The 27,931-nt window shown below is 45.6% G+C and overlaps 5 protein-coding genes across 5 annotated transcripts; all 5 read left to right on the top strand.

Moving 5' to 3' along the window:
- The first annotated feature begins 74 nt into the window (after window positions 1-74).
- On the top strand, window positions 75-1,984 carry LOC138373483 (golgin subfamily A member 6-like protein 22). Its single transcript, XM_069339695.1, has 3 exons — window positions 75-251; window positions 810-1,013; window positions 1,631-1,984. Exons 1-3 carry the CDS (start codon window positions 75-77, stop codon window positions 1,982-1,984), a joined length of 735 nt encoding a protein of 244 aa, XP_069195796.1.
- A 10,867-nt stretch (window positions 1,985-12,851) lies between these two features.
- LOC138373482 (golgin subfamily A member 6-like protein 22) lies at window positions 12,852-15,973 on the top strand. Its single transcript, XM_069339694.1, has 3 exons — window positions 12,852-13,142; window positions 14,178-14,790; window positions 15,657-15,973. Exons 1-3 carry the CDS (start codon window positions 12,852-12,854, stop codon window positions 15,971-15,973), a joined length of 1,221 nt encoding a protein of 406 aa, XP_069195795.1.
- A 701-nt stretch (window positions 15,974-16,674) lies between these two features.
- On the top strand, window positions 16,675-18,663 carry LOC138373481 (golgin subfamily A member 6-like protein 22). The gene is made up of 3 exons (XM_069339693.1): window positions 16,675-17,224; window positions 17,354-17,820; window positions 18,292-18,663. Exons 1-3 carry the CDS (start codon window positions 16,675-16,677, stop codon window positions 18,661-18,663), a joined length of 1,389 nt encoding a protein of 462 aa, XP_069195794.1.
- A 1,764-nt stretch (window positions 18,664-20,427) lies between these two features.
- Window positions 20,428-20,994, top strand: LOC138373480 (golgin subfamily A member 6-like protein 22). Its single transcript, XM_069339692.1, has one exon. It carries the CDS (start codon window positions 20,428-20,430, stop codon window positions 20,992-20,994), a length of 567 nt encoding a protein of 188 aa, XP_069195793.1.
- Window positions 20,995-24,227: 3,233 nt separating this feature from the next.
- Window positions 24,228-27,927, top strand: LOC138373479 (golgin subfamily A member 6-like protein 22). Its single transcript, XM_069339691.1, has 6 exons — window positions 24,228-24,480; window positions 24,766-24,924; window positions 25,033-25,401; window positions 26,331-26,672; window positions 26,943-27,593; window positions 27,914-27,927. The coding sequence occupies exons 1-6, from the start codon at window positions 24,228-24,230 to the stop codon at window positions 27,925-27,927; spliced, it is 1,788 nt and encodes a 595-aa protein (XP_069195792.1).
- Window positions 27,928-27,931: the final 4 nt, after the last annotated feature.

Genomic DNA, 27,931 nt, shown 5'->3' with positions numbered 1-27,931 from the left:
CCACTGACAACAAGATACGTGCCACTGGCAACATGATACGTGCCACTGACAACAAGATACGTGCCACTGACAACATGATACGTGCCACTGACAACAAGATACATGTCACTGACAACAAGATTCGTGCATCTGACAAAAAGATACGTGCCACCGACAACAAGATACGTCCCACAAACAACAAAAAACGTGCCACGGAAAACATGATACGTGTCATTGAAAAACGTGCCACTGATAGCAAGATCTGTGCCACAGTAAACAGGATACGTGCCACTGACAACAGGATACGTGCCACTGGTAACATGATACGTGCCACTGACAAAAGTGCCACTGATAACATGATACGTGCCACTGACAACAAAATATGTGCCACTGACAACAAGATACGTGCCACTGACAACACGATACGTCCCTCTGACAACAAGATACGTGCCACTGACAACATGATACATGCCACTGACAAACGTGCCAATGATAACAAGATACGTACCACTTACAACAGGATACATGCCAAAGACAAAATGATACATGCCACAGACAACATGATACAAGCCACTGACAATATGATACGTGCCACTGACAACAAGATATGTGCCACTGAAAACATGGTACGTGCTACTGACAACAAGATACGTGCTGCTGATAACAAGATACTTCCCACTGACAACAAGATACGTGCCACTGACAACATGATACGTGCCATTGACAGCAAGATACGTGCCACTGACAAAACGATGTGTGCCACTGACAACAAGATACGTGCCACTGACAACATGATACGTGCCACTGACAAACGTGCCACTGACAACAAGATACGTGTCACTGACAACAAGATTCCTGCCACTGACAACAAGATACGTGCCACCGACAACAAGATACGTCCCAATAACAACAAAATACGTGCAACTGAAAACATGATACATGTTATTGAGAAACGTGCCACTGATAGCAAGATATGTGCCACAGAATACAGGATATGTGCAACTGACAACAGGATACGTGCCAATGATAGCACGGTATGTGCCTCAGGAAACAGGATACGTGCCACTGACAACAGGATACGTGCCACTGATAACATGATACGTGCCACTGACAAACGTGCCACTGATAACATGATACGTGCCACTGACAACAAGATACGTGCCACTGACAACAAGATATGTGCCACCGACAACACGATATGTCCCACTGACAACAAGATACGTAACACTGACAACAAGATACGTGCCACTGACAAAGGTGCAACTGATAACATGATACGTGCCACTGACATTAAGATATGTACCACTGACAACAAGATACGTGCCACCAACAACACGATACGTCCCACTGACAACAAGATATGTGCCACTGACAACATGATACATGCCACTGACAACAAGATACGTGCCACTGACAACAAGATACGTGCCACTGACAACAAGACGCATGCCACTGACAACAAGATACGTGCCACTAACAACAGGATACGTGCCAGTGACAGCATGATACGTGCCACTGACAACATGATATGTGCCACTGACAACATGATACGTGCCACTGACACCATGATACGTGCCATTGACAACAGGTACATGCCACTGACAACCAGATATGTGCCACTAACAACATGATACATGGCACTGACAACAAGATACGTGCCACTGACTCCATGATACGTGCCATTGACAACAAGATACATTCCACTAACAACAAGACAAGTGCCACTGACACAATAATACGTGCCATTGACAACAAGATACGTGCCACTGATAACAAGATACATGCCACAGACAACAAAATACGTTCCACTGACACTATGACACGTACCACTGACAAGATACATGCCACTGACAAAATGATACGTGCCAATGACAACAAGATACGTGCCACTGACAACAGGATATGTGCCACTGAAAACCTGATACGTGCCACTGACAACATGATACGTGCCACTGACAACCTGATACATGCTACGGACAACCTGTTACGTGCCCTTATAACCTGATACGTGCCACTGACAACATGATACGTGCCACTGACACAAGATACATTCCACTGACAACCTGATACGTGCCACTGACAAGATGATACGTGGCATTGAAAACATGCCACTGATAACAAGATATGTGCCACTGAAAACAGGATACGTGCCACTGACAACAGGATACGTGCCACTAATAACAAGATACATGCCACTGATAACATGATACGTGCCACTGATAACATGATACGTGCCACTGATAACATGATACGTGCCACAGATCAAATGATACATGCTAGTGACAACATGATACATGCCACTGACAACAAGATACATGCCTCTGAAAACAAGATACATCCCACTGACAAGAAGATACGTGCCACAGACAACATGATACGTGCCACTGACAAAAGTGCCACTGATAACATGATACGTGCCACTGACAACAAGATATGTGCCACTGACAACAAGATACGTGCCACCGACAACACGATACGTCCCAATGACAACAAGATACGTGCCACTGACAACATGATACATGCCACTGACAAACGTTCCAATGATAACAAGATACGTGCCACTTACAACAGGATACGTGCCAAAGACAAAATAATACATACCACAGACAACATGATACATGCCACTGACAATATGATACGTGCCACTGACAACAAGATATGTGCCACTGAAAACAAGATACATCCCACTGACAACAAGATACGTGCCACTGACAACATGATATGTGAAACAGACAAAATGATACATGCCAGTGACAACATGATACTTGCCACTGACAACATGATATGTGCCACTGACCACAAGATACGTGCAAATGACAACATGATACGTTCCACAGACAAAATGATACATGCCAGTGACAACATCATACATGCCACTGACAACATAATACATGCCACTGACAAGAAAATACGTGCCACTGACAACATGATACATGCCAATGACAACATGATACATGCCACTGAAAACATGATACATCCCACTGACAACAAGATACGTGCCACTGGCAACATGATACGTGCCACTGACAACAAGATACGTGCCACTGACAACATGATACGTGCCACTGACAACAAGATACATGTCACTGACAACAAGATTCGTGCATCTGACAACAAGATACGTGCCACCGACAACAAGATACGTCCCACAAACAACAAAAAACGTGCCACGGAAAACATGATACGTGTCATTGAAAAACGTGCCACTGATAGCAAGATCTGTGCCACAGTAAACAGGATACGTGCCACTGACAACAGGATACGTGCCACTGATAACATGATACGTGCCACTGACAAAAGTGCCACTGATAACATGATACGTGCCACTGACAACAAAATATGTGCCACTGACAACAAGATACGTGCCACTGACAACACGATACGTCCCACTGACAACAAGATACGTGCCACTGACAACATGATACATGCCACTGACAAACGTGCCAATGATAACAAGATACGTACCACTTACAACAGGATACATGCCAAAGACAAAATGATACATGCCACAGACAACATGATACAAGCCACTGACAATATGATACGTGCCACTGACAACAAGATATGTGCCACTGAAAACATGGTACGTGCTACTGACAACAAGATACGTGCTGCTGATAACAAGATACTTCCCACTGACAACAAGATACGTGCCACTGACAACATGATACGTGCCATTGACAGCAAGATACGTGCCACTGACAAAACGATGTGTGCCACTGACAACAAGATACGAGCCACTGACAACATGATACGTGCCACTGACAAACGTGCCACTGACAAGATACGTGTCACTGACAACAAGATTCCTGCCACTGACAATAAGATACGTGCCACCGACAACAAGATACGTCCCAATAACAACAAAATACGTGCAACTGAAAACATGATACATGTTATTGAGAAACGTGCCACTGATAGCAAGATATGTGCCACAGAATACAGGATATGTGCAACTGACAACAGGATACGTGCCAATGATAGCACGGTATGTGCCTCAGGAAACAGGATACGTGCCACTGACAACAGGATACGTGCCACTGATAACATGATACGTGCCACTGACAAACGTGCCACTGATAACATGATACGTGCCACTGACAACAAGATACGTGCCACTGACAACAAGATATGTGCCACCGACAACACGATATGTCCCACTGACAACAAGATACGTGCCACTGACAACAAGATACGTGCCACTGACAAAGGTGCAACTGATAACATGATACGTGCCACTGACATTAAGATATGTACCACTGACAACAAGATACGTGCCACCAACAACACGATACGTCCCACTGACAAGATATGTGCCACTGACAACATGATACATGCCACTGACAACAAGATACGTGCCACTGACAACAAGATACGTGCCACTGACAACAAGATGCATGCCACTGACAACAAGATACGTGCCACTAACAACAGGATACGTGCCAGTGACAGCATGATACGTGCCACTGACAACATGATATGTGCCACTGACAACATGATACGTGCCACTGACACCATGATACGTGCCATTGACAACAGGTACATGCCACTGACAACCAGATATGTGCCACTAACAACATGATACATGGCACTGACAACAAGATACGTGCCACTGACTCCATGATACGTGCCATTGACAACAAGATACATTCCACTAACAACAAGACAAGTGCCACTGACACAATAATACGTGCCATTGACAACAAGATACGTGCCACTGATAACAAGATACATGCCACAGACAACAAAATACGTTCCACTGACACTATGACACGTACCACTGACAAGATACATGCCACTGACAAAATGATACGTGCCAATGACAACAAGATACGTGCCACTGACAACAGGATATGTGCCACTGAAAACCTGATACGTGCCACTGACAACATGATACGTGCCACTGACAACCTGATACATGCTACGGACAACCTGTTACGTGCCCTTATAACCTGATACGTGCCACTGACAACATGATACGTGCCACTGACACAAGATACATTCCACTGACAACCTGATACGTGCCACTGACAAGATGATACGTGGCATTGAAAACATGCCACTGATAACAAGATATGTGCCACTGAAAACAGGATACGTGCCACTGACAACAGGATACGTGCCACTAATAACAAGATACATGCCACTGATAACATGATACGTGCCACTGATAACATGATACGTGCCACTGATAACATGATACGTGCCACAGATCAAATGATACATGCCAGTGACAACTTGATACATGCCACTGACAACAAGATACATGCCTCTGAAAACAAGATACATCCCACTGACAAGAAGATACGTGCCACAGACAACATGATACGTGCCACTGACAAAAGTGCCACTGATAACATGATACGTGCCACTGACAACAAGATATGTGCCACTGACAACAAGATACGTGCCACCGACAACACGATACGTCCCAATGACAACAAGATACGTGCCACTGACAACATGATACATGCCACTGACAAACGTTCCAATGATAACAAGATACGTGCCACTTACAACAGGATACGTGCCAAAGACAAAATAATACATACCACAGACAACATGATACATGCCACTGACAATATGATACGTGCCACTGACAACAAGTTATGTGCCACTGAAAACAAGATACATCCCACTGACAACAAGATACGTGCCACTGACAACATGATATGTGCCACTGACAACAAGATACGTGCCACTGACACCATGATACGTGCAAATGACAACATGATACGTTCCACAGACAAAATGATACATGCCAGTGACAACATGATACTTGCCACTGACAACATGATATGTGCCACTGACCACAAGATACGTGCAAATGACAACATGATACGTTCCACAGACAAAATGATACATGCCAGTGACAACATCATACATGCCACTGACAACATAATACATGCCACTGACAAGAAAATACGTGCCACTGACAACATGATACATGCCAATCACAACATGATACATGCCACTGAAAACATGATACATCCCACTGACAACAAGATACGTGCCACTGGCAACATGATACGTGCCACTGACAACAAGATACGTGCCACTGACACCATGATACGTGCCACTGACAACAAGATACATGTCACTGACAACAAGATTCGTGCATCTGACAACAAGATACGTGCCACCGACAACAAGATACGTCCCACAAACAACAAAAAACGTGCCACGGAAAACATGATACGTGTCATTGAAAAACGTGCCACTGATAGCAAGATCTGTGCCACAGTAAACAGGATACGTGCCACTGACAACAGGATACGTGCCACTGATAACATGATACGTGCCACTGACAAAAGTGCCACTGATAACATGATACGTGCCACTGACAACAAAATATGTGCCACTGACAACAAGATACGTGCCACTGACAACACGATACGTCCCACTGACAACAAGATACGTGCCACTGACAACATGATACATGCCACTGACAAACGTGCCAATGATAACAAGATACGTACCACTTACAACAGGATACATTCCAAAGACAAAATGATACATGCCACAGACAACATGATACAAGCCACTGACAATATGATACGTGCCACTGACAACAAGATATGTGCCACTGAAAACATGGTACGTGCTACTGACAACAAGATACGTGCTGCTGATAACAAGATACTTCCCACTGACAACAAGATACGTGCCACTGACAACATGATACGTGCCATTGACAGCAAGATACGTGCCACTGACAAAACGATGTGTGCCACTGACAACAAGATACGTGCCACTGACAACATGATACGTGCCACTGACAAACGTGCCACTGACAACAAGATACGTGTCACCGACAACAAGATACGTCCCAATAACAACAAAATACGTGCAACTGAAAACATGATACATGTTATTGAGAAACGTGCCACTGATAGCAAGATCTGTGCCACAGAAAACAGGATACGTGCCACTGACAACAGGATACGTGCCACTGATAACATGATACGTGCCACTGATAACATGATACGTGCCACTGACAACAAGATACGTGCCACTGAAAACAAGATACGTGCCACCGACAACACGATACGTCCCACTGACAACAAGATACGTGCCACTGACAACATCATACGTGCCACTGACAAAAGTGCCACTGATAACATGATACGTGCCACTGACAACAAAATATGTGCCACTGACAACAAGATACGTGCCACCGACAACACGATACGTCCCACTGACAACAAGATACGTGCCACTGACAACATGATACATGCCTGTTACGGCCCTCTCGGGACGCAACGGGGTTCTTACTCTGATGTAGTTAGAGGAAGATATATATATCCGGCCCCAAGCCAGTAGAGGCTATTAAGGGATGCGATCCGTGACGCAAGTAACTTAAAGGGAGTAGGGAAAAAAAGGTAAGAACTTAATATAATATATTGACCACCACCAATAAATAAATATTATATAAAAGGAGTACACAGGGGGAGGGGTATTAACACTTTGCAAGGGGATTATTCACTGTAGTCTTCTGCTGAAGACTCTGGTGCCACACCACTTTCGGTGCCGATTCCTTGGTGCTTTCTTCGTGGCCTCAAGACGTGTCCTCGGAGAACGCCGAGCCTACCCTGGCCACAGGTCAGCCACAACACAGGTCCACTGGGGGCACCGTCGTGGAGGCCGTCAACCACACGTCCAGCAGGTCTGCTGGCAGGTACTGAGCCACCAAGGCTGGTACGGCCACTCCACGAACGATATAAGGGGTACGCCCTAGACAGGAGTCTCGTGTGATATCACCAATCACCCTCCTGTCCTCAATACCCCAGTGGATTATCGTCTCCGACCGTCGGTCCCGGGTAAATCCTTCCACTGCCACTCCACTGGCAGGCTTAACACACCACAGTGTTCTTCCGGGGGGACGACGTCACGACAGCTGCAGCAAACTTCACTGTATGGAGACTGGCTGCCTCGGGTAGACTGACTTCACCTTCAACACAGTGGTCCCAGGTCGGCTCTGTAAGCAGACACGTCATCAATAACTGGGACACTAATACATCACACTCACAGGCTCAGATACTAACACCTGACGTATCCACTCCGTAGATGGCGCTGTCGTCGGAGCACCACCTCACCAGAGGTCAGGAGCGGCGGTGTTGAGCGCTGAACCAGACTGGAAACTGGTCCTCGAGGCCAGTACACGCTGTCCTCACTAGGTGTCGTCGTTCGTTTGGCGGGGGTTTCGGGAGCTGACCCACAGATGGCGTAGTTGTTACTGCTCCTTGCTCGGACGCTGGACTCGGGTCCGTAACACCTCCCCACCAAAAAGAATTTGGTTTGGGGTTCTATAAAAAGAAATACAAACCAAATTAGTACGGCGACACAACTCCAAATGGACTTACTTATACTATGAGCTGGAGTGATGAAACTGTCTTGTCCACAGAACTTTTCTACTGAGAAACCCTGGCACAAAGGGAGCTTAAAAATGGCAGGCGATGACCTGCCTGACGTAATCTTCCACACCTCCTCTGCGATGGCAAATAGGGGCATCATCTCACATCTCTCTAGTACGGATTGGTTTCGACACGATCTGGGGTGACTCGACACTTCCTTATGTCGTGGCACCGATGATGGCTGACCACAGACGGCATTTCTGGTGCCGGCCCGATGGTCCTTCAGGGAGACAGGAACCTGGAATACAGGGGTCTGATAATTCAGAGTGATAGCGACAGCGGGTAAAACAGTACTTACAGCATACTCCTCTACTAGGTCCACACCTAGTTCCAACAGGGCTGCTTGCTCACCGAAGATGGCATTCGCTCTGCCCCCGTCAGGTCGACCAACGTTCCGTATAACGCTGTGTTGAGGCTCAGCAGTCACGCGGGGGGTGTCAACCTGTCGGAAACAGTCACTCACATTATCACATATCGTACCTCCTGTATCATCTATTACCTCCCAGGTCCCTTCTTCAACTGCAACACTTGCAGTGCAAATCTCTAATCCCAGGGACCTCTTCTCGATGTTCACGGGAGCCATCATCCTTCGGGTCGTCCACTGATCCTTACTGAGAACACAGAGAGCACATAGGAGAACAAAACAAAATACTGCTGAGAAACATGGGGTCAATTGAGGGATATGCTTCCCGAGCCAGTCATGTCCATAGCCGGCAACATCCACTAGCCTGGCTTGGACCGAAGAGGGCACTAGACCTTTTGAACACACCTCACATACCTCTGAAGTCTGGGGAATCTCTGGCTGGTTCAATACACGCTGTACCTTGCCATACCGCAAGTACACATCCGCCTTCGCTCCAGACTCGTTGGTATCTGTGGGTGCCTGCACACAAGGCCTCTCTTCGTGCTCAGGTACCTCTGCCTTCTTAACTTTATGTTCCTTGTCGAGAGAATCAGGAGACACTGCTAAATAACTGTCGATCTGCGGGGGAGAGGACAAATTAGACATGTTCAAATCCGTGTCTGTCTTTACCTGGACATTACCATTGCCTGTTACCTCAGACCGTGCTGTTCCGGTAGACTCGTCCGCAACCTTGGGAAGATTGATGCTCCAATCTGTCACCAAGTCGTTGGCTAGTACCACGTCAATCCCAGCCACAGGGAGGGTATCGACTACTGCCAACACACATGTGCCGCTGAAATAAGGCGTGTCGAGATGTACTGGCACTAAGGGGGCGATGTACTGCGTCCTTGGAAACCCAACCAGGACAACCTCTTGTCTCCCGTTCACACTTACTCCCTCGGGTAACGAGCTCTTCACGATCAGGGACTGGGCTGCTCCACTATCTCTGAGCACGACAATTGATCTACCAGTATGATCACTCGTTACATACCCGGTTGAAGTGTGAGGGGCCAACAAACTTGGTCCTTCCTGCGTCGTCGTAGACTGGTTTCCTACTGGTGATGTAACACAGCTCACCAACATCACCTCCCTTCGTGCGCTGCCACCTCTTCTACCTCGGCACCTAGCAGCTATGTGCCCTTTCTGCCCACAAGTCCAGCACACCATATTCCTCCTTGGAATACGGTGTTTCGGACTACTGGGACTTGTTCTTCGGGGGCTACTTGGGGGTGTCTTCTTAGCACTTTGTGGGACGGGTCTTTCTTCTTCTTCGTCGTGAGGTCTGTCAAACCGGCGCTGGTAATTCCTCGAGACGTACTTAGCAGACGGCCTATGAGTCAGGATGTACTCTTCAGCCATGGTGGCTGCTGCACTCAAGGTCTCTACCTGCTGTTCCTCTAAGTACGTCTTCAGGTCTACAGACAAACAATCCTTGAAGTCCTCGAGCAGAATCAGCTGCTCGAGGTCTTCCTTGGTCTCCACCTTCCGAGAGGCGCACCATTCTTGAAAAAGTCGCTCCTTGATGGTGGCGAATTCGGTGAAAGTGTGCTCTGAGGTCTTCTTCAGGTTTCGGAACTTTTGCCTATATGCCTCAGGTACCAATTGGTACGCCATGAGCACCACTTTCTTCACCATATCGTAATCGCCGGAGTCGTCAAGGGATAACGTAGAGTAGGCGATTTGGGCCTTCCCAGTCAAGACTGACTGTATCATGATGGCCCAATTCTCCCTTGGCCACTCCAAAGAGGCAGCGACTTTCTCGAAGGCTGCGAAGAACTTCGAAACCTCTCTCTCGTTGAATTTGGGGACCATTTTGATATTTCTTACCGGATCGAAACCGCTTACTCCAGTTTGTCTCTGCCCAGTGCCTAGTCGTAAAACTTCTAGTTCATGTTGTCTCTGTCTTTCTTTTTCTTCTCTTTCTCGTTCTTCTCTCTCTCGTCTCTCTTCTAATTCTAGACGCCTCATCGCCAATTCTTTATCTTTTAACTCTCGTTCTAATTCTAACTTCTTCCATTCAATTTCTCGATTGATTTCCAAGGCACGCATTTTGACTGTTAGGAGGCTGATATTAAGCTCACCTGCATCACTGTCAATGTCACTGCCCTTATCTTCCTTTTCTGTGGAAGCTATTTCCTCACCTTCCCTTGTACTAGGAGTCTCGCCTTCCTGTTTCTCTTCTGCCTTCAGGTGCCGGTGAACCTTGGACAAGATCTCCACACGGGAATCACTGGCACGGATCTTGATCTCCAGGTAGGCGCTCACTAGTACAAGTTCCGGTTTGCTCAGATACTTTAATCTGGCAAGACAGTCCACTCTGTTCAGAAAAGCCTGAACATCGTCCAGATCATCGATGGTAGCTTTGTCTGCCATTGTCACAGATGGAACACTTTGCACTTAACACCTTGCTTACACGTTAGCACTTAACGCACCGAGCACTGTTCTACGCCAATATTGCACCAAACACTGCACTTGCCAATATTGCACGTAATCACTCCGGGCACCGCACTACCCAATATTGCACTGAGTCCAAGCGAACACCTCGCTCTACAATATTGCACTAAATCACTGAGCACCGCACTAGTCAATATTGCACTTAATCGCTTAATCACAGCGAGCACCACACTGCACAATATCGCACTTAGTCACTGAGCACCGCACAGGACGTATAACGTCACAATCGTCACACACAGGGGGAATTATATACAGGGATTACTCCACTTCACCACCCCTGTCAAACATACTTAACAAGGGGACGGATCCCGCTGGGGATGCCAATTATGTTACGGCCCTCTCGGGACGCAACAGGGTTCTTACTCTGATGTAGTTAGAGGAAGATATATATATCCGGCCCCAAGCCAGTAGAGGCTATCAAGGGATGCGATCCGTGACGCAAGTAACTTAAAGGGAGTAGGGAAAAAAAGGTAAGAACTTAATATAATATATTGACCACCACCAATAAATAAATATTATATAAAAGGAGTACACAGGGGGAGGGGTATTAACACTTTGCAAGGGGATTATTCACTGTAGTCTTCTGCTGAAGACTCTGGTGCCACACCACTTTCGGTGCCGATTCCTTGGTGCTTTCTTCGTGGCCTCAAGACGTGTCCTCGGAGAACGCCGAGCCTACCCTGGCCACAGGTCAGCCACAACACAGGTCCACTGGGGGCACCGTCGTGGAGGCCGTCAACCACACGTCCAGCAGGTCTGCTGGCAGGTACTGAGCCACCAAGGCTGGTACGGCCACTCCACGAACGATATAAGGGGTACGCCCTAGACAGGAGTCTCGTGTGATATCACCAATCACCCTCCTGTCCTCAATACCCCAGTGGATTATCGTCTCCGACCGTCGGTCCCGGGTAAATCCTTCCACTGCCACTCCACTGGCAGGCTTAACACACCACAGTGTTCTTCCGGGGGGACGACGTCACGACAGCTGCAGCAAACTTCACTGTATGGAGACTGGCTGCCTCGGGTAGACTGACTTCACCTTCAACACAGTGGTCCCAGGTCGGCTCTGTAAGCAGACACGTCATCAATAACTGGGACACTAATACATCACACTCACAGGCTCAGATACTAACACCTGACGTATCCACTCCGTAGATGGCGCTGTCGTCGGAGCACCACCTCACCAGAGGTCAGGAGCGGCGGTGTTGAGCGCTGAACCAGACTGGAAACTGGTCCTCGAGGCCAGTACACGCTGTCCTCACTAGGTGTCGTCGTTCGTTTGGCGGGGGTTTCGGGAGCTGACCCACAGATGGCGTAGTTGTTACTGCTCCTTGCTCGGACGCTGGACTCGGGTCCGTAACAATGCCACTGACAAACGTGCCAATGATAACAAGATACGTACCACTTACAACAGGATACATGCCAAAGACAAAATGATACATGCCACAGACAACATGATACATGCCACTGACAATATGATACGTGCCACTGACAACAAGATATGTGCCACTGAAAACATGGTACGTGCTACTGACAACAAGATACGTGCTGCTGATAACAAGATACTTCCCACTGACAACAAGATACGTGCCACTGACAACATGATACGTGCCATTGACAGCAAGATACGTGCCACTGACAAAACGATGTGTGCCACTGACAAATGTGCCACTGACAACAAGATACGTGCCACTGACAACATGATACGTGCCACTGACAACAAGATACGTGTCACTGACAACAAGATTCGTGCCACTGACAACAAGATACGTGCCACCGACAACAAGATACGTCCCAATAACAACAAAATACGTGCCACTGAAAACATGATACATGTTATTGAGAAACGTGCCACTGATAGCAAGATATGTGCCACAGAATACAGGATATGTGCAACTGACAACAGGATACGTGCCACTGGTAGCAAGATATGTGCCACAGAAAACAGGATACGTGCCAGTGACAACAGGATACGTGCCACTGATAACATGATACGTGCCACTGACAAACGTGCCACTGAAAACATGATATGTGCCACTGACAACAAGATACGTGCCACTGACAACAAGATTCGTGCCACCGACAACACGATATGTCCCACTGACAACAAGATACGTGCCACTGACAACATGATACGTGCCACTGACAAAAGTGCAACTCATAACATGATACGTGCCACTGACAATAAGATATGTGCTATTGACAACATGATACGTGCCACTGACAACATGATACATGCCACTGGCAAACGTGCCAATGATAACAAGATACGTGCCACTGACAACAGGATACATGCCAAAGACAAAATGACACGTGCCACAGACAACATGATACATGCCACTGACAATATGATACGTGACATTGACAACAAGATACGTGCCACTGAAAACATGATACGTGCTACTGACAAAAAGATACGTGCCACTGATAACAAGATACTTCCCACTGACAACAAGATACGTGCCACTGACAACATGATACGTACCATTGACAAAAAGATACGTGCCACTGAAAAAACGATATGTGCCACTGACAAATGTGTTACTGACAACAAGATACGTGTCACTGACAACAAGATACGTGCCACTGACAACAAGATACGTGCCACTGAAAAAACGATATGTGCCACTGACAAATGTGTTACTGACAACAAGATACGTGCAACTGACAACATGATACGTGCCACTTATAACAAGATATGTGCCACTGACAACAGGATACATGCCACTGACAACAAGAAACGGGCCACTGATAACAAGATACATGCCACTGATAAAAAGATACGTGGCACTGATAACAAAATACGTGCAACTGAAAACAGGATATGTTCTGATTATAACAAGATACGTGCCAGTGACAACAAGATACATGCCACTGATAACAAGACACGTGCCACTGATAACAAGATACATGCCACTGATAACAAGATACGTGCCACTGATAACAAGATACGTGCCACTGACAACAAGATACAGGCCACTGACAACAAGATACATTCCACTGACAACAAGGTACATGCCACTGAGAACAAGATACGTGCAACTGACAAGAGGATACGTGCAACTGACAACATGATACATGCCACTAACAACAAGATACATACCACTGACAACAAGATACGTGCCACTGACAACAACATACGTGCCACTGACAAGAAGATACGTGCCCCTGACAACCTGATAGGTGCTACTGACAACCTGATAGGTGCCACTGACAACAAGATACGTGCGACTGATAACAAGATACGTGCCACTGATAACAAGATACGTGCCACTGATAACAAGATACGTGCCACTGACAGCATGATACGGGCCACCGACAACAAGATACGTGCCACTGAGAACAAGATACCTGCCAATGACAACAAGATACGTGCCACTGACAACAAAATAGGTGCCACTGACAAAAATATACGTGCCACTGACAACAAGATACGTGTCACTGACAACAAGACACGTGCCACTGACTGCATGATACGAGCACCCAACAACAGGATACGTGCCACTGACAGCATGATACGTGCCACTGACAACATGATACGTGCCTCTGACAACATGATACGTGCCACTGACACCATGATACGTGCCATTGACAAAAGGTACATGCCACTGACAACCAGATATGTGCCACTGACAACATGATACGTGGCACTGACAACAAGATACATGCCACTGACAACATGATACGTGCCACAGACAACAAGATGCATGCCACTAACAACAAGATACATACCACTGACAACAAGATACGTGCCACCGACAACAAGATACGTCCCACAAACAACAAGATTCGTGCCACCGACAACAAGATACGTCCCACAAACAACAAAAAACGTGCCACTGAAAACATGATACGTGCTATTGAAAAACGTGCCACTGATAGCAAGATATGTGCCACAGAAAACAGGATACGTGCCACTGACAACAGGATACGTACCACGGATAACATGATACGTGCCACTGACAAAAGTGCCACTGATAACATGATACGTGCCACTGACAACAAGATACGTGCCACTGAAAACAAGATACGTGCCACCGACAACACGATACGTCCCACTGACAACAAGATACGTGCCACTGACAATATGATACGTGCCACTGACAAAAGTGCCACTGATAACATGATTCGTGCCACTGACAACAAGATATGTGCCACTGACAACAAGATACATGCCTCTGACAACCTGAAATGTGCCACTGACAACTACATATGTGCCACTGAAAACATGATACGTGCCACTGACAACAAGATACGTGCCATTGACAACAAGATACGTGCCACTGACAACATGATACGTGCCATTGACAACAAGATACGTGCCACTGAGAAAACGATATGTGCCACTGATAAATGTGCCACTGACAACAAGATACGTGTCACTGACAACAAGATACGTGCCACAGACAACAAGATACGTCCAACTGACAAAAAGATACGTGCAACTGACAACATGATACGTGCCACTGACAAACGTGCCACTGACAACCTGATAGGTGCCACTGATAACAAGATACGTGCCACTGATAACAAGATACGTGCAACTGATAACAAGATTCGTGCCACTGACAGCATGATACGTGCCACCGACAACAAGATACGTGCCACTGACAAAATGATACGTGCCACTGACAACATGATACGTGCCACTGACACCATGATACGTGCCATTGACAACATGTACATGCCACTGACAACCAGATATGTGCCACCGACAACATGATACGTGGCACTGACAACTAGATACATGCCACTGACAACATGATACGTGCCACAGACAACAAGATACATGCCACTGACAACAAGATACATACCACTGACAACAAGATACGTGCCAATGACACCATGATATGTGCTATTGACAACAAGATACATTCCACTGACAACAAGACACGTGCCACTGACACCATGATACGTGCCACTGATAACAAGATACATGCCACAGACAACAAGATACGTTCCACTGACACTATGACACGTGCCACTGACAATAAGAAACATGCCACTGTCAAAATGCTACGTGCCAATGACAACAAGATACGTGCCACTGACAACAGGATACGTGCCACTCAAAACCTGATACGTGCCAATGACAACATGATACATGCCACTGACAACCTGATACATGCTACTGACAACCTGTTACGTGCCTTTACAACCTGATACGTGCCACTGACAACATGATACGTGCCACTGACAACAAGATACATGCCACTGACAACCTGATACGTCCCACTGAGAAGATGATACGTGCCACTGAAAACATGCCACTGATAACAAGATATGTGCCACTGAAAACAGAATACGTGCCACTGTCAACAGGATACCTGCCACTAATAACATGATACATGCCACTGATAACATGATACGTGCCATGATAACATGACACGTGCCACAGTGTAAATGATACATGCCAGTGACAACATGATACATGCCATTGAAAACAAGATACATGCCACTGAAAACAAGATACATCCCACTAACAAGAAGATACGTGCCGCTGACAACATGATACGTGCCACTGACAACAAGATACGTGCCACTGACAACATGATACGTGTCACTGATAAACGTGCCACTGACATCAAGATACGTGTCACTGACAACACGATTCGTGCATCTGACAACAAGATACGTGCTACCGACAACAAGATACGTCCCACAAACAACAAAAAACGTGCCACTGAAAACATGATATGTGCCATTGAAAAACGTGCAACTGATAGCAAGATATGTGCCACAGAAAACAGGATACGTGCCACTGACAACAGGATACGTACCACTGATAACATGATACGTGCCACTGACAAAAGTGCCACTGATAACATGATACGTGCCACTGAAAACAAGATTCGTGCTACCGACAACACGATACGTCCCACTGACAACAAGATACGTGCCACTGACAACATGATACGTACCACTGATAAAAGTGCCACTGATAACAAGATTCGTGCCACTGACAACAAGATATGTGCAACTGACAACAAGATACGTCCCACTGACAACAAGATACATCCCACTGACAAACGTGCCAATGATAACAAGATACGTGCCACTTACAACAGGATACATGCCAAAGACAAAATGATACTTGCCACAGACAACATGATACATGCCACTGACAATATGATACGTGCCACTGACAACAAGATACGTGCCACTGAAAACATGATACGTGCAACTGAAAACAAGATAAGTGCTACTGATAACAAGATACTTCCCACTGACAACAAGATACGTGCCACTGACAACATGATAAGTGCCATTGACAACAAGATACGTTCCACTAATAAAACGATATGTGCCACTGACAAATGTGCAACTGACAACAAGATACGTGTCACTGACAACAAGATACGTGCCACTGACAACAAGATACGTGCCACAGACATCAAGATACGTCCAACTGACAACAGGATACGTGCAACTGACAACATGATACATGCCACAGACAAAATGATACATGCCAGTGACAACATCATACATGACACTGACAACATTATACGTGCCACTGACAACAAGATACGTGCCACTGACATGATACATGCCAATGACAACAAGATACATGCCACTGAAAACAAGATACATCCCACTGACAACAAGATACGTGCCACTGACAACATGATACGTGCCACAGACAAAATGATACATGCCAGTGACAACATGATACATGCCACTGACAACATGATATGTGCCACTGACCACAAGATACGTGCAAATGACAACATGATACGTGCTACAGACAAAATGATACATGCCAGTGACAACATCATACATGCCACTGACAACATGATACATGACACTGACAACAAGATACGTGCCACTGACAACATGATACATGCCACTGACAACATGATACATGCCACTGAAAACATGATACATGCCACTGACAACAAGATAAGTGTCACTGACAACATGATACATGCCACTGACTACAAGATACGTGCCACTGACAAAATGATACGTGCCACTGAAAAACGTGCCACTGACAACAAGATACGTGTCACTGACAACATGATTCGTGCCACTGACAACAAGATACGTGTCACTGACAACATGATTCGTGCCACTGACAACAAGATACGTGCCACCGACAACAAGATACGTCCCAATAACAACAAAATACGTGCCACTGAAAACATGATACATGTTATTGAGAAACGTGCCACTGATAGCAAGATATGTGCCACAGAAAACAGGATACGTGCCAATGACAACAGGATACGTGCCACTGGTAGACAGATATGTGCCACAGAAAACAGGATACATGCCACTGACACCATGATACGTGCCACTGACAACATGATACGTGCCACTGACAACATAATATGTGCCACTGACACCAAAATACGTGCCACTGACAACAAGATACATGCCTCTGACAACCTGATATGTGCCACTGACAACTAGATACGTGCCACTGAAAACAAGATATGTGCCACAGACAACATGATACGTGCCACTGACAAAAGTGCCACTGATAACATGATACGTGCCACTGGCAATAAGATATGTGCCACTGACAACAAAATACGTCCCACCGACAACACGATACGTCCCACTGACAACAAGATACGTCCCACTGACAACATGATATGTGCCACTGACAAAAGTGCCACTGATAACATGATACGTGCCACTGACAACAAGATATGTGCCACTGACAACAAGATACGTGCCACTGACAACACGATACGTCCCACTGACAACATGATACGTGCCACTGACAACATGATACATGCCACTGACAAACGTGCCAATGATAACAAGATACGTGCCACTGACAACAGGATACATGCCAAAGACAAAATGACACGTGCCACAGACAACATGATGCATGCCACTGACAATATGATACGTTCCACTGACAACAAGATACGTGCCATTGAAAACAGGAAACGTGCTACTGACAAAAAGATACGTGCCACTGATAACAAGATACTTCCCACTGACAACAAGATACGTGCCACTGACAACATGATACGTGCCATTGACAACAAGATACGTGCCACTGAGAAAACGATATGTGCCACTGACAAAAGTGCCACTGATAACATGATACGTGCCACTGACAACAAGATACGTGCCACTGACAACATGATACATGCCACTGACAAACGTGCCAATGATAACAAGATACGTGCCACTGACAACAGGATACATGCTAAAGACAAAATGACACGTGCCACAGGCAACATGATACATGCCACTGACAATATGATACGTGCTACTGACAACAAGATACGTGTCACTGAAAACATGATACGTGCTACTGACAAAAAGATACGTGTCTCTGATAACAAGATACGTGCCACTGACAACATGATACGTGCTATTGACAACAGGATACGTGCCACTGAGAAAACGATATGTGCCACTGACAAATGTGCCACTGACAACAAGATACGTGTCGCTGACAACAAGATACGTGCCACTGACAACAAGATACGTGCCACAGACTACAAAATACGTCCAACTGACAACAAGATACGTGCAACTGACAACGTGATACGTGCCACTGACAAACGTGCCACTGATAGCAAGATATGTGCCACTGACAACAGGATACATGCCACTGACAACAAGAAACGGGCCACTGATAACAAGATACATGCCACTGATAACAAGTTACATGGCACTGGTAACAAAATACGTGCAACTGAAAACAGGATATGTGCTGATTATAACAAGATACGTGCCTGTGACAACAAGATACATGCCACTGATAACAAGACACGTGCCACTTACAAAAAGATACGTGGCACTAACATCAAGATACGTGCAACTGATAACAAGATACGTGCCACTGATAACAAGATACATGCCACTGATAACAAGATACGTGCCACTGACAACAAGATACAAGCCACTGACAACAAGATACATGCCACTGACAACAAGATACATGCCACTGACAACAAGGTACATGCCACTGAAAACAAGATACGTGCAACTGACAACAGCATACGTGCCACTGACAACAAGATACATGCCACTAACAACAAGATACATACCACTGACAACAAGATACGTGCCACTGATAACAAGATACGTGCCACTGACAGCATTATACGTGCCACCGACAACAAAATACGTGCCACTGAGAACAAGATACCTGCCACTGACAACAAGATACGTGCCACTGACAACAAGATACGTGCCACTGACAACTAGATGCATGCCACTGACAACAAGATACGTTCCAATGACAAAAAGATACGTGCCACTGACAACAGGATACGTGCCACTGAAAACCTGAAACGTGCCACTGATAACAAGATACATGCCACTGATAACATGATACGTGCCACTGATAACATGATACGTGCCACAGACAAAATGATAAAAGCCAGTGACAACATGATACATGCCACTGACAACAAGATACATGCCACTGAAAACAAGATACATCCCACTGACAAGAAGATACGTGCCTCTGACAACATGATATGTGCCACTGACAACAAGATACATGCCACTGACAACATGATACGTGCCACTGACAACAAGATACATGTCACTGACAACAAGATTCGTGCATCTGACAACAAGATACGTGCCACTGACAACAAGATACGTCCCACAAACAACAAAAAACGTGCCACGGAAAACATGATACGTGCCACTAACAACAGGATACGTGCCAGTGACAGCATGATACGTGCCACTGACATGATATGTGCCACTGACAACATGATACGTGCCACTGACACCATGATACGTGCCATTGACAACAGGTAAATGCCACTGACAACCAGATATGTGCCACTAACAACATGATACATGGCACTGACAACAAGATACGTGCCACTGACTCCATGATACGTGCCATTGACAACAAGATACATTCCACTAACAACAAGACAAGTGCCACTGACACAATAATACGTGCCATTGACAACAAGATACGTGCCACTGATAACAAGATACATGCCACAGACAACAAAATACGTTCCACTGACACTATGACACGTACCACTGACAAGATACATGCCACTGACAAAATGATACGTGCCAATGACAACAAGATACGTGCCACTGACAACAGGATATGTGCCACTGAAAACCTGATACGTGCCACTGACAACATGATACGTGCCACTGACAACCTGATACATACTACGGACAACCTGTTACGTGCCCTTACAACCTGATACGTGCCACTGACAACATGATACGTGCCACTGACACAAGATACATTCCACTGACAACCTGATACGTGCCACTGACAAGATGATACGTGGCATTGAAAACATGCCACTGATAACAAGATATGTGCCACTGAAAACAGGATACGTGCCACTGACAACAGGATACGTGCCACTAATAACAAGATACATGCCACTGATAACATGATACGTGCCACTGATAACATGATACGTGCCACTGATAACATGATACGTGCCACAGATCAAATGATACATGCCAGTGACAACATGATGCATGCCACTGACAACAAGATACATGCCTCTGAAAACAAGATACATCCCACTGACAAGAAGATACGTGCCACAGACAACATGATACGTGCCACTGACAAAAGTGCCATTGATAACATGATACGTGCCACTGACAACAAGATATGTGCCACTGACAAGAAGATACGTGCCATCGACAACACGATACGTCCCAATGACAACAAGATACGTGCCACTGACAACATGATACATGCCACTGACAAACGTGCCAATGATAACAAGATACGTGCCACTTACAACAGGATACATGCCAAAGACAAAATAATACATACCACTGACAACATGATACATGCCACTGACAATATGATACGTGCCACTGACAACAAGATATGTGCCACTGAAAACAAGATACATCCCACTGACAACAAGATACGTGCCACTGACAACATGATACGTGAAACAGACAAAATGATACATGCCAGTGACAACATGATACTTGCCACTGACAACATGATATGTGCCACTGACCACAAGATACGTGCAAATGACAACATGATACGTTCCACAGACACAATGATACATACCAGTGACAACATCATACATGCCACTGACAACATAATACATGCCACTGACAACAAAATACGTGCCACTGACAACATGATACGTGCCACTGACAACAAGATACATGTCACTGACAACAAGATTCGTGCATCTGACAACAAGATACGTGACACCGACAACAAGATACGTCCCACAAACAACAAAAAACGTGCCACGGAAAACATGATACGTGCCATTAAAAAACGTGCAACTGATAGCAAGATCTGTGCCACAGAAAACAGGATACGTGCCACTGACAACAGGATACGTGCCACTGATAACATGATACGTGCCACTGACAAAAGTGCCACTGATAACATGATACGTGCCACTGACAACAAGATACGTGCCACTGAAAACAAGATACGTGCCACCGACAACACGATACGTCCCACTGACAACAAGATACGTGCCACTGACAACATCATACGTTCCACTGACAAAAGTGCCACTGATAACATGATACGTGCCACTGACAACAAAATATGTGCCACTGACAACAAGATACGTGCCACCGACAACACGATACGTCCCACTGACAACAAGATACGTGCCACTGACAACATGATACATGCCACTGACAAACGTGCCAATGATAACAAGATACGTACCACTTACAACAGGATACATGCCAAAGACAAAATGATACATGCCACAGACAACATGATACATGCCACTGACAATATGATACGTGCCACTGACAACAAGATATGTGCCACTGAAAACATGGTACGTGCTACTGACAACAAGATACGTGCTGCTGATAACAAGATACTTCCCACTGACAACAAGATACGTGCCACTGACAACATGATACGTGCCATTGACAGCAAGATACGTGCCACTGACAAAACGATGTGTGCCACTGACAAATGTGCCACTGACAACAAGATACGTGTCACTGACAACAAGATTCGTGCCACTGACAACAAGATACGTGCCACCGACAACAAGATACGTCCCAATAACAACAAAATATGTGCAACTGAAAACATGATACATGTTATTGAGAAACGTGCCACTGATAGCAAGATATGTGCCACAGAATACAGGACATGTGCAACTGACAAAAGGATACGTGCCACTGATAGCACGATATGTGCCTCAGGAAACAGGATACGTGCCACTGACAACAGGATACGTGCCACTGACAACAAGATACGTGCCACTGACAACATGATACATGCCACTGACAACATGATACATGCCACTGAAAACATGTTTCATCCGACTGACAACAAGATAAGTGCCACTGACAACATGATACATGCCACTGACTACAAGATACGTGCCACTGACAAAATGATACGTGCCACTGAAAAACGTGCCACTGACAACAAGATACGTGTCACTGACAACATGATTCGTGCCACTGACAACAAGATACGTGCCACCGACAACAAGATACGTCCCAATAACAACAAAATACGTGCCACAGAAAACAGGATACGTGCCACTGGTAGCCAGATATGTGCCACAGAAAACAGGATACATGCCACTGACACCATGATACGTGCCACTGACAACATGATACGTGCCACTGACAACATAATATGTGCCACTGACACCAAAATACGTGCCACTGACAACAAGATACATGCCTCTGACAACCTGATATGTGCCACTGACAACTAGATACGTGCCACTGAAAACAAGATATGTGCCACAGACAACATGATACGTGCCACTGACAAAAGTGCCACTGATAACATGATACGTGCCACTGGCAATAAGATATGTGCCACTGACAACAAAATACGTCCCACCGACAACACGATACGTCCCACTGACAACAAGATACGTCCCACTGACAACATGATATGTGCCACTGACAAAAGTGCCACTGATAACATGATACGTGCCACTGACAACAAGATATGTGCCACTGACAACAAGATACGTGCCACTGACAACACGATACGTCCCACTGACAACATGATACGTGCCACTGACAACATGATACATGCCACTGACAAACGTGCCAATGATAACAAGATACGTGCCACTGACAACAGGATACATGCCAAAGACAAAATGACACGTGCCACAGACAACACGATACATGCCACTGACAATATGATACGTTCCACTGACAACAAGATACGTGCCATTGAAAACAGGAAACGTGCTACTGACAAAAAGATACGTGCCACTGATAACAAGATACTTCCCACTGACAACAAGATACGTGCCACTGACAACATGATACGTGCCATTGACACCAAGATACGTGCCACTGAGAAAACGATATGTGCCACTGACAAATGTGCCACTGACAACAAGATACGTGTCGCTGAAAACAAGATACGTCCCACTGACAACATGATATGTGCCACTGACAAAAGTGCCACTGATAACATGATACGTGCCACTGACAACAAGATACGTGCCACTGACAACATGATACATGCCACTGACAAACGTGCCAATGATAACAAGATACGTGCCACTGACAACAGGATACATGCTAAAGACAAAATGACACGTGCCACAGGCAACATGATACATGCCACTGACAATATGATACGTGCTACTGACAACAAGATACGTGTCACTGAAAACATGATACGTGCTACTGACAAAAAGATACGTGTCTCTGATAACAAGATACGTGCCACTGACAACATGATACGTGCCATTGACAACAGGATACGTGCCACTGAGAAAACGATATGTGCCACTGACAAATGTGCCACTGACAACAAGATACGTGTCGCTGACAACAAGATACGTGCCACTGACAACAAGATACGAGCCACAGACTACAAAATACGTCCAACTGACAACAAGATACGTGCAACTGACAACGTGATACGTGCCACTGATAGCAAGATATGTGCCACTGACAACAGGATACATGCCACTGACAACAAGAAACGGGCCACTGATAACAAGATACATGCCACTGATAACAAGTTACGTGGCACTGGTAACAAAATACGTGCAACTGAAAACAGGATATGTGCTGATTATAACAAGATACGTGCCAGTGACAACAAGATACATGCCACTGATAACAAGACACGTGCCACTTACAAAAAGATACGTGGCACTAACATCAAGATACGTGCAACTGATAACAAGATACGTGCCACTGATAACAAGATACGTGCCACTGATAACAAGATACGTGCCACTGACAACAAGATACAAGCCACTGACAACAAGATACATGCCACTGACAACAAGATACATGCCACTGACAACAAGGTACATGCCACTGAAAACAAGATACGTGCAACTGACAACAGCATACGTGCCACTGACAACAAGATACATGCCACTAACAACAAGATACATACCACTGACAACAAGATACGTGCCACTGATAACAAGATACGTGCCACTGACAGCATGATACGTGCCACCGACAACAAGATATGTGCCACTGAGAACAAGATACCTGCCACTGACAACAAGATACGTGCCACTGACAACAAGATACGTGCCACTGACAACTAGATGCATGCCACTGACAACAAGATACGTGTCACTGACAACAAGATACGTGCCACTGACCGCATGATACGTGCCACTAACAACAGGATACGTGCCAGTGACAGCATGATACGTGCCACTGACAACATGATATGTGCCACTGACAACATGATACGTGCCACTGACACCATGATACGTGCCATTGACAACAGGTACATGCCACTGGCAACCAGATATGTGCCACTAACAACATGATACATGGCACTGACAACAAGATACGTGCCACTGACACCATGATACGTGCCATTGACAACAAGATACATTCCACTAACAACAAGACAAGTGCCACTGACACAATAATACGTGCCATTGACAACAAGATACGTGCCACTGATAACAAGATACATGCCACAGACAACAAAATACGTTCCACTGACACTATGACACGTGCCACTGACAAGATACATGCCACTGACAAAATGATACGTTCCAATGACAACAAGATACGTGCCACTGACAACAGGATACGTGCCACTGAAAACCTGATACGTGCCACTGATAACAAGATACATGCCACTGATAACATGATACGTGCCACTGATAACATGATACGTGCCACAGACAAAATGATACATGCCAGAGACAACATGATACATGACACTGACAACAAGATAAATGCCACTGAAAACAAGATACATCCCACTGACAAGAAGATACGTGCCTCTGACAACATGATACGTGCCACTGACAACAAGATACATGCCACTGACAACATGATACGTGCCACTGACAACAAGATACATGTCACTGACAACAAGATTCGTGCATCTGACAACAAGATACGTGCCACTGACAACAAGATACGTCCCACAAACAACAAAAAACGTGCCACGGAAAACATGATACGTGCCATTAAAAAACGTGCCACTGATAGCAAGATCTGTGCCACAGAAAACAGGATACGTGCCACTGACAACAGGATACGTGCCACTGACAACATGATACGTGCCTCTGACAAAAGTGCCACTGATAACATGATACGTGCCACTGACAACAAAATATTTGCCACTGAAAACAAGATACGTGCCACCGACAACACGATACGTCCCACTGACAACAAGATGCGTGCCACTGACAACATGATACATGCCACTGACAAACGTGCTAATGATAACAAGATACGTGCCACTTACAACAGGATACATGCCAAAGACAAAATGATACATGCCACAGACAACATGATACATGCCACTGACAATATGATACGTGCTACTGACAACAAGATATGTGCCACTGAAAACATGGTTCGTGCTACTGACAACAAGATACGTGCTGCTGATAACAACATACTTCCCACTGACAACAAGATACGTGCCACTGACAACATGATACGTGCCATTGACAACAAGATACGTGCCACTGACAAAACGATGTGTGCCACTGAAAAATGTGCCACTGACAACAAGATACGTGTCACTGACAACAAGATACGTGCCACTGACAACAAGATACGTCCAACTGACAATAAGATACGTGCAACTGACAACATGATACGTGCCACAGACAAAATGATACATGCCAGTGACAACATGATACATGCCACTGACAACATGATATGTGCCACTGACCACAAGATACGTGCAAATGACAACATGATACGTGCCACTGACAACAAGATACATGCCACTGACAACATGATACGTGCCACTGACAACAAGATACATGTCACTGACAACAAGATTCGTGCAACTGACAACAAGATACGTGCCACTGACAACAAGATACGTCCCACAAACAACAAAAAACGTGCAACGGAAAACATGATACGTGCCATTAAAAAACGTGCCACTGATAGCAAGATCTGTGCCACAGAAAACAGGATACGTGCCACTGACAACAGGATACGTGCCACTGACAACATGATACGTGCCTCTGACAAAAGTGCCACTGATAACATGATACGTGCCACTGACAACAAAATATGTGCCACTGACAACAAGATACGTGCCACCGACAACACGATACGTCCCACTGACAACAAGATGCGTGCCACTGACAACATGATACATGCCACTGACAAACGTGCTAATGATAACAAGATACGTGCCACTTACAACAGGATACATGCCAAAGACAAAATGATACATGCCACAGACAACATGATACATGCCACTGACAATATGATACGTGCTACTGACAACAAGATATGTGCCACTGAAAAC

This window comes from Procambarus clarkii, chromosome 42, assembly GCF_040958095.1.
Source record: "Procambarus clarkii isolate CNS0578487 chromosome 42, FALCON_Pclarkii_2.0, whole genome shotgun sequence".
NCBI classification, from domain to species: domain Eukaryota; kingdom Metazoa; phylum Arthropoda; class Malacostraca; order Decapoda; family Cambaridae; genus Procambarus; species Procambarus clarkii.
The sequence above is the reverse complement of the archived record's forward strand: the minus strand, read 5'-3'. Positions and strand labels throughout refer to the sequence as shown.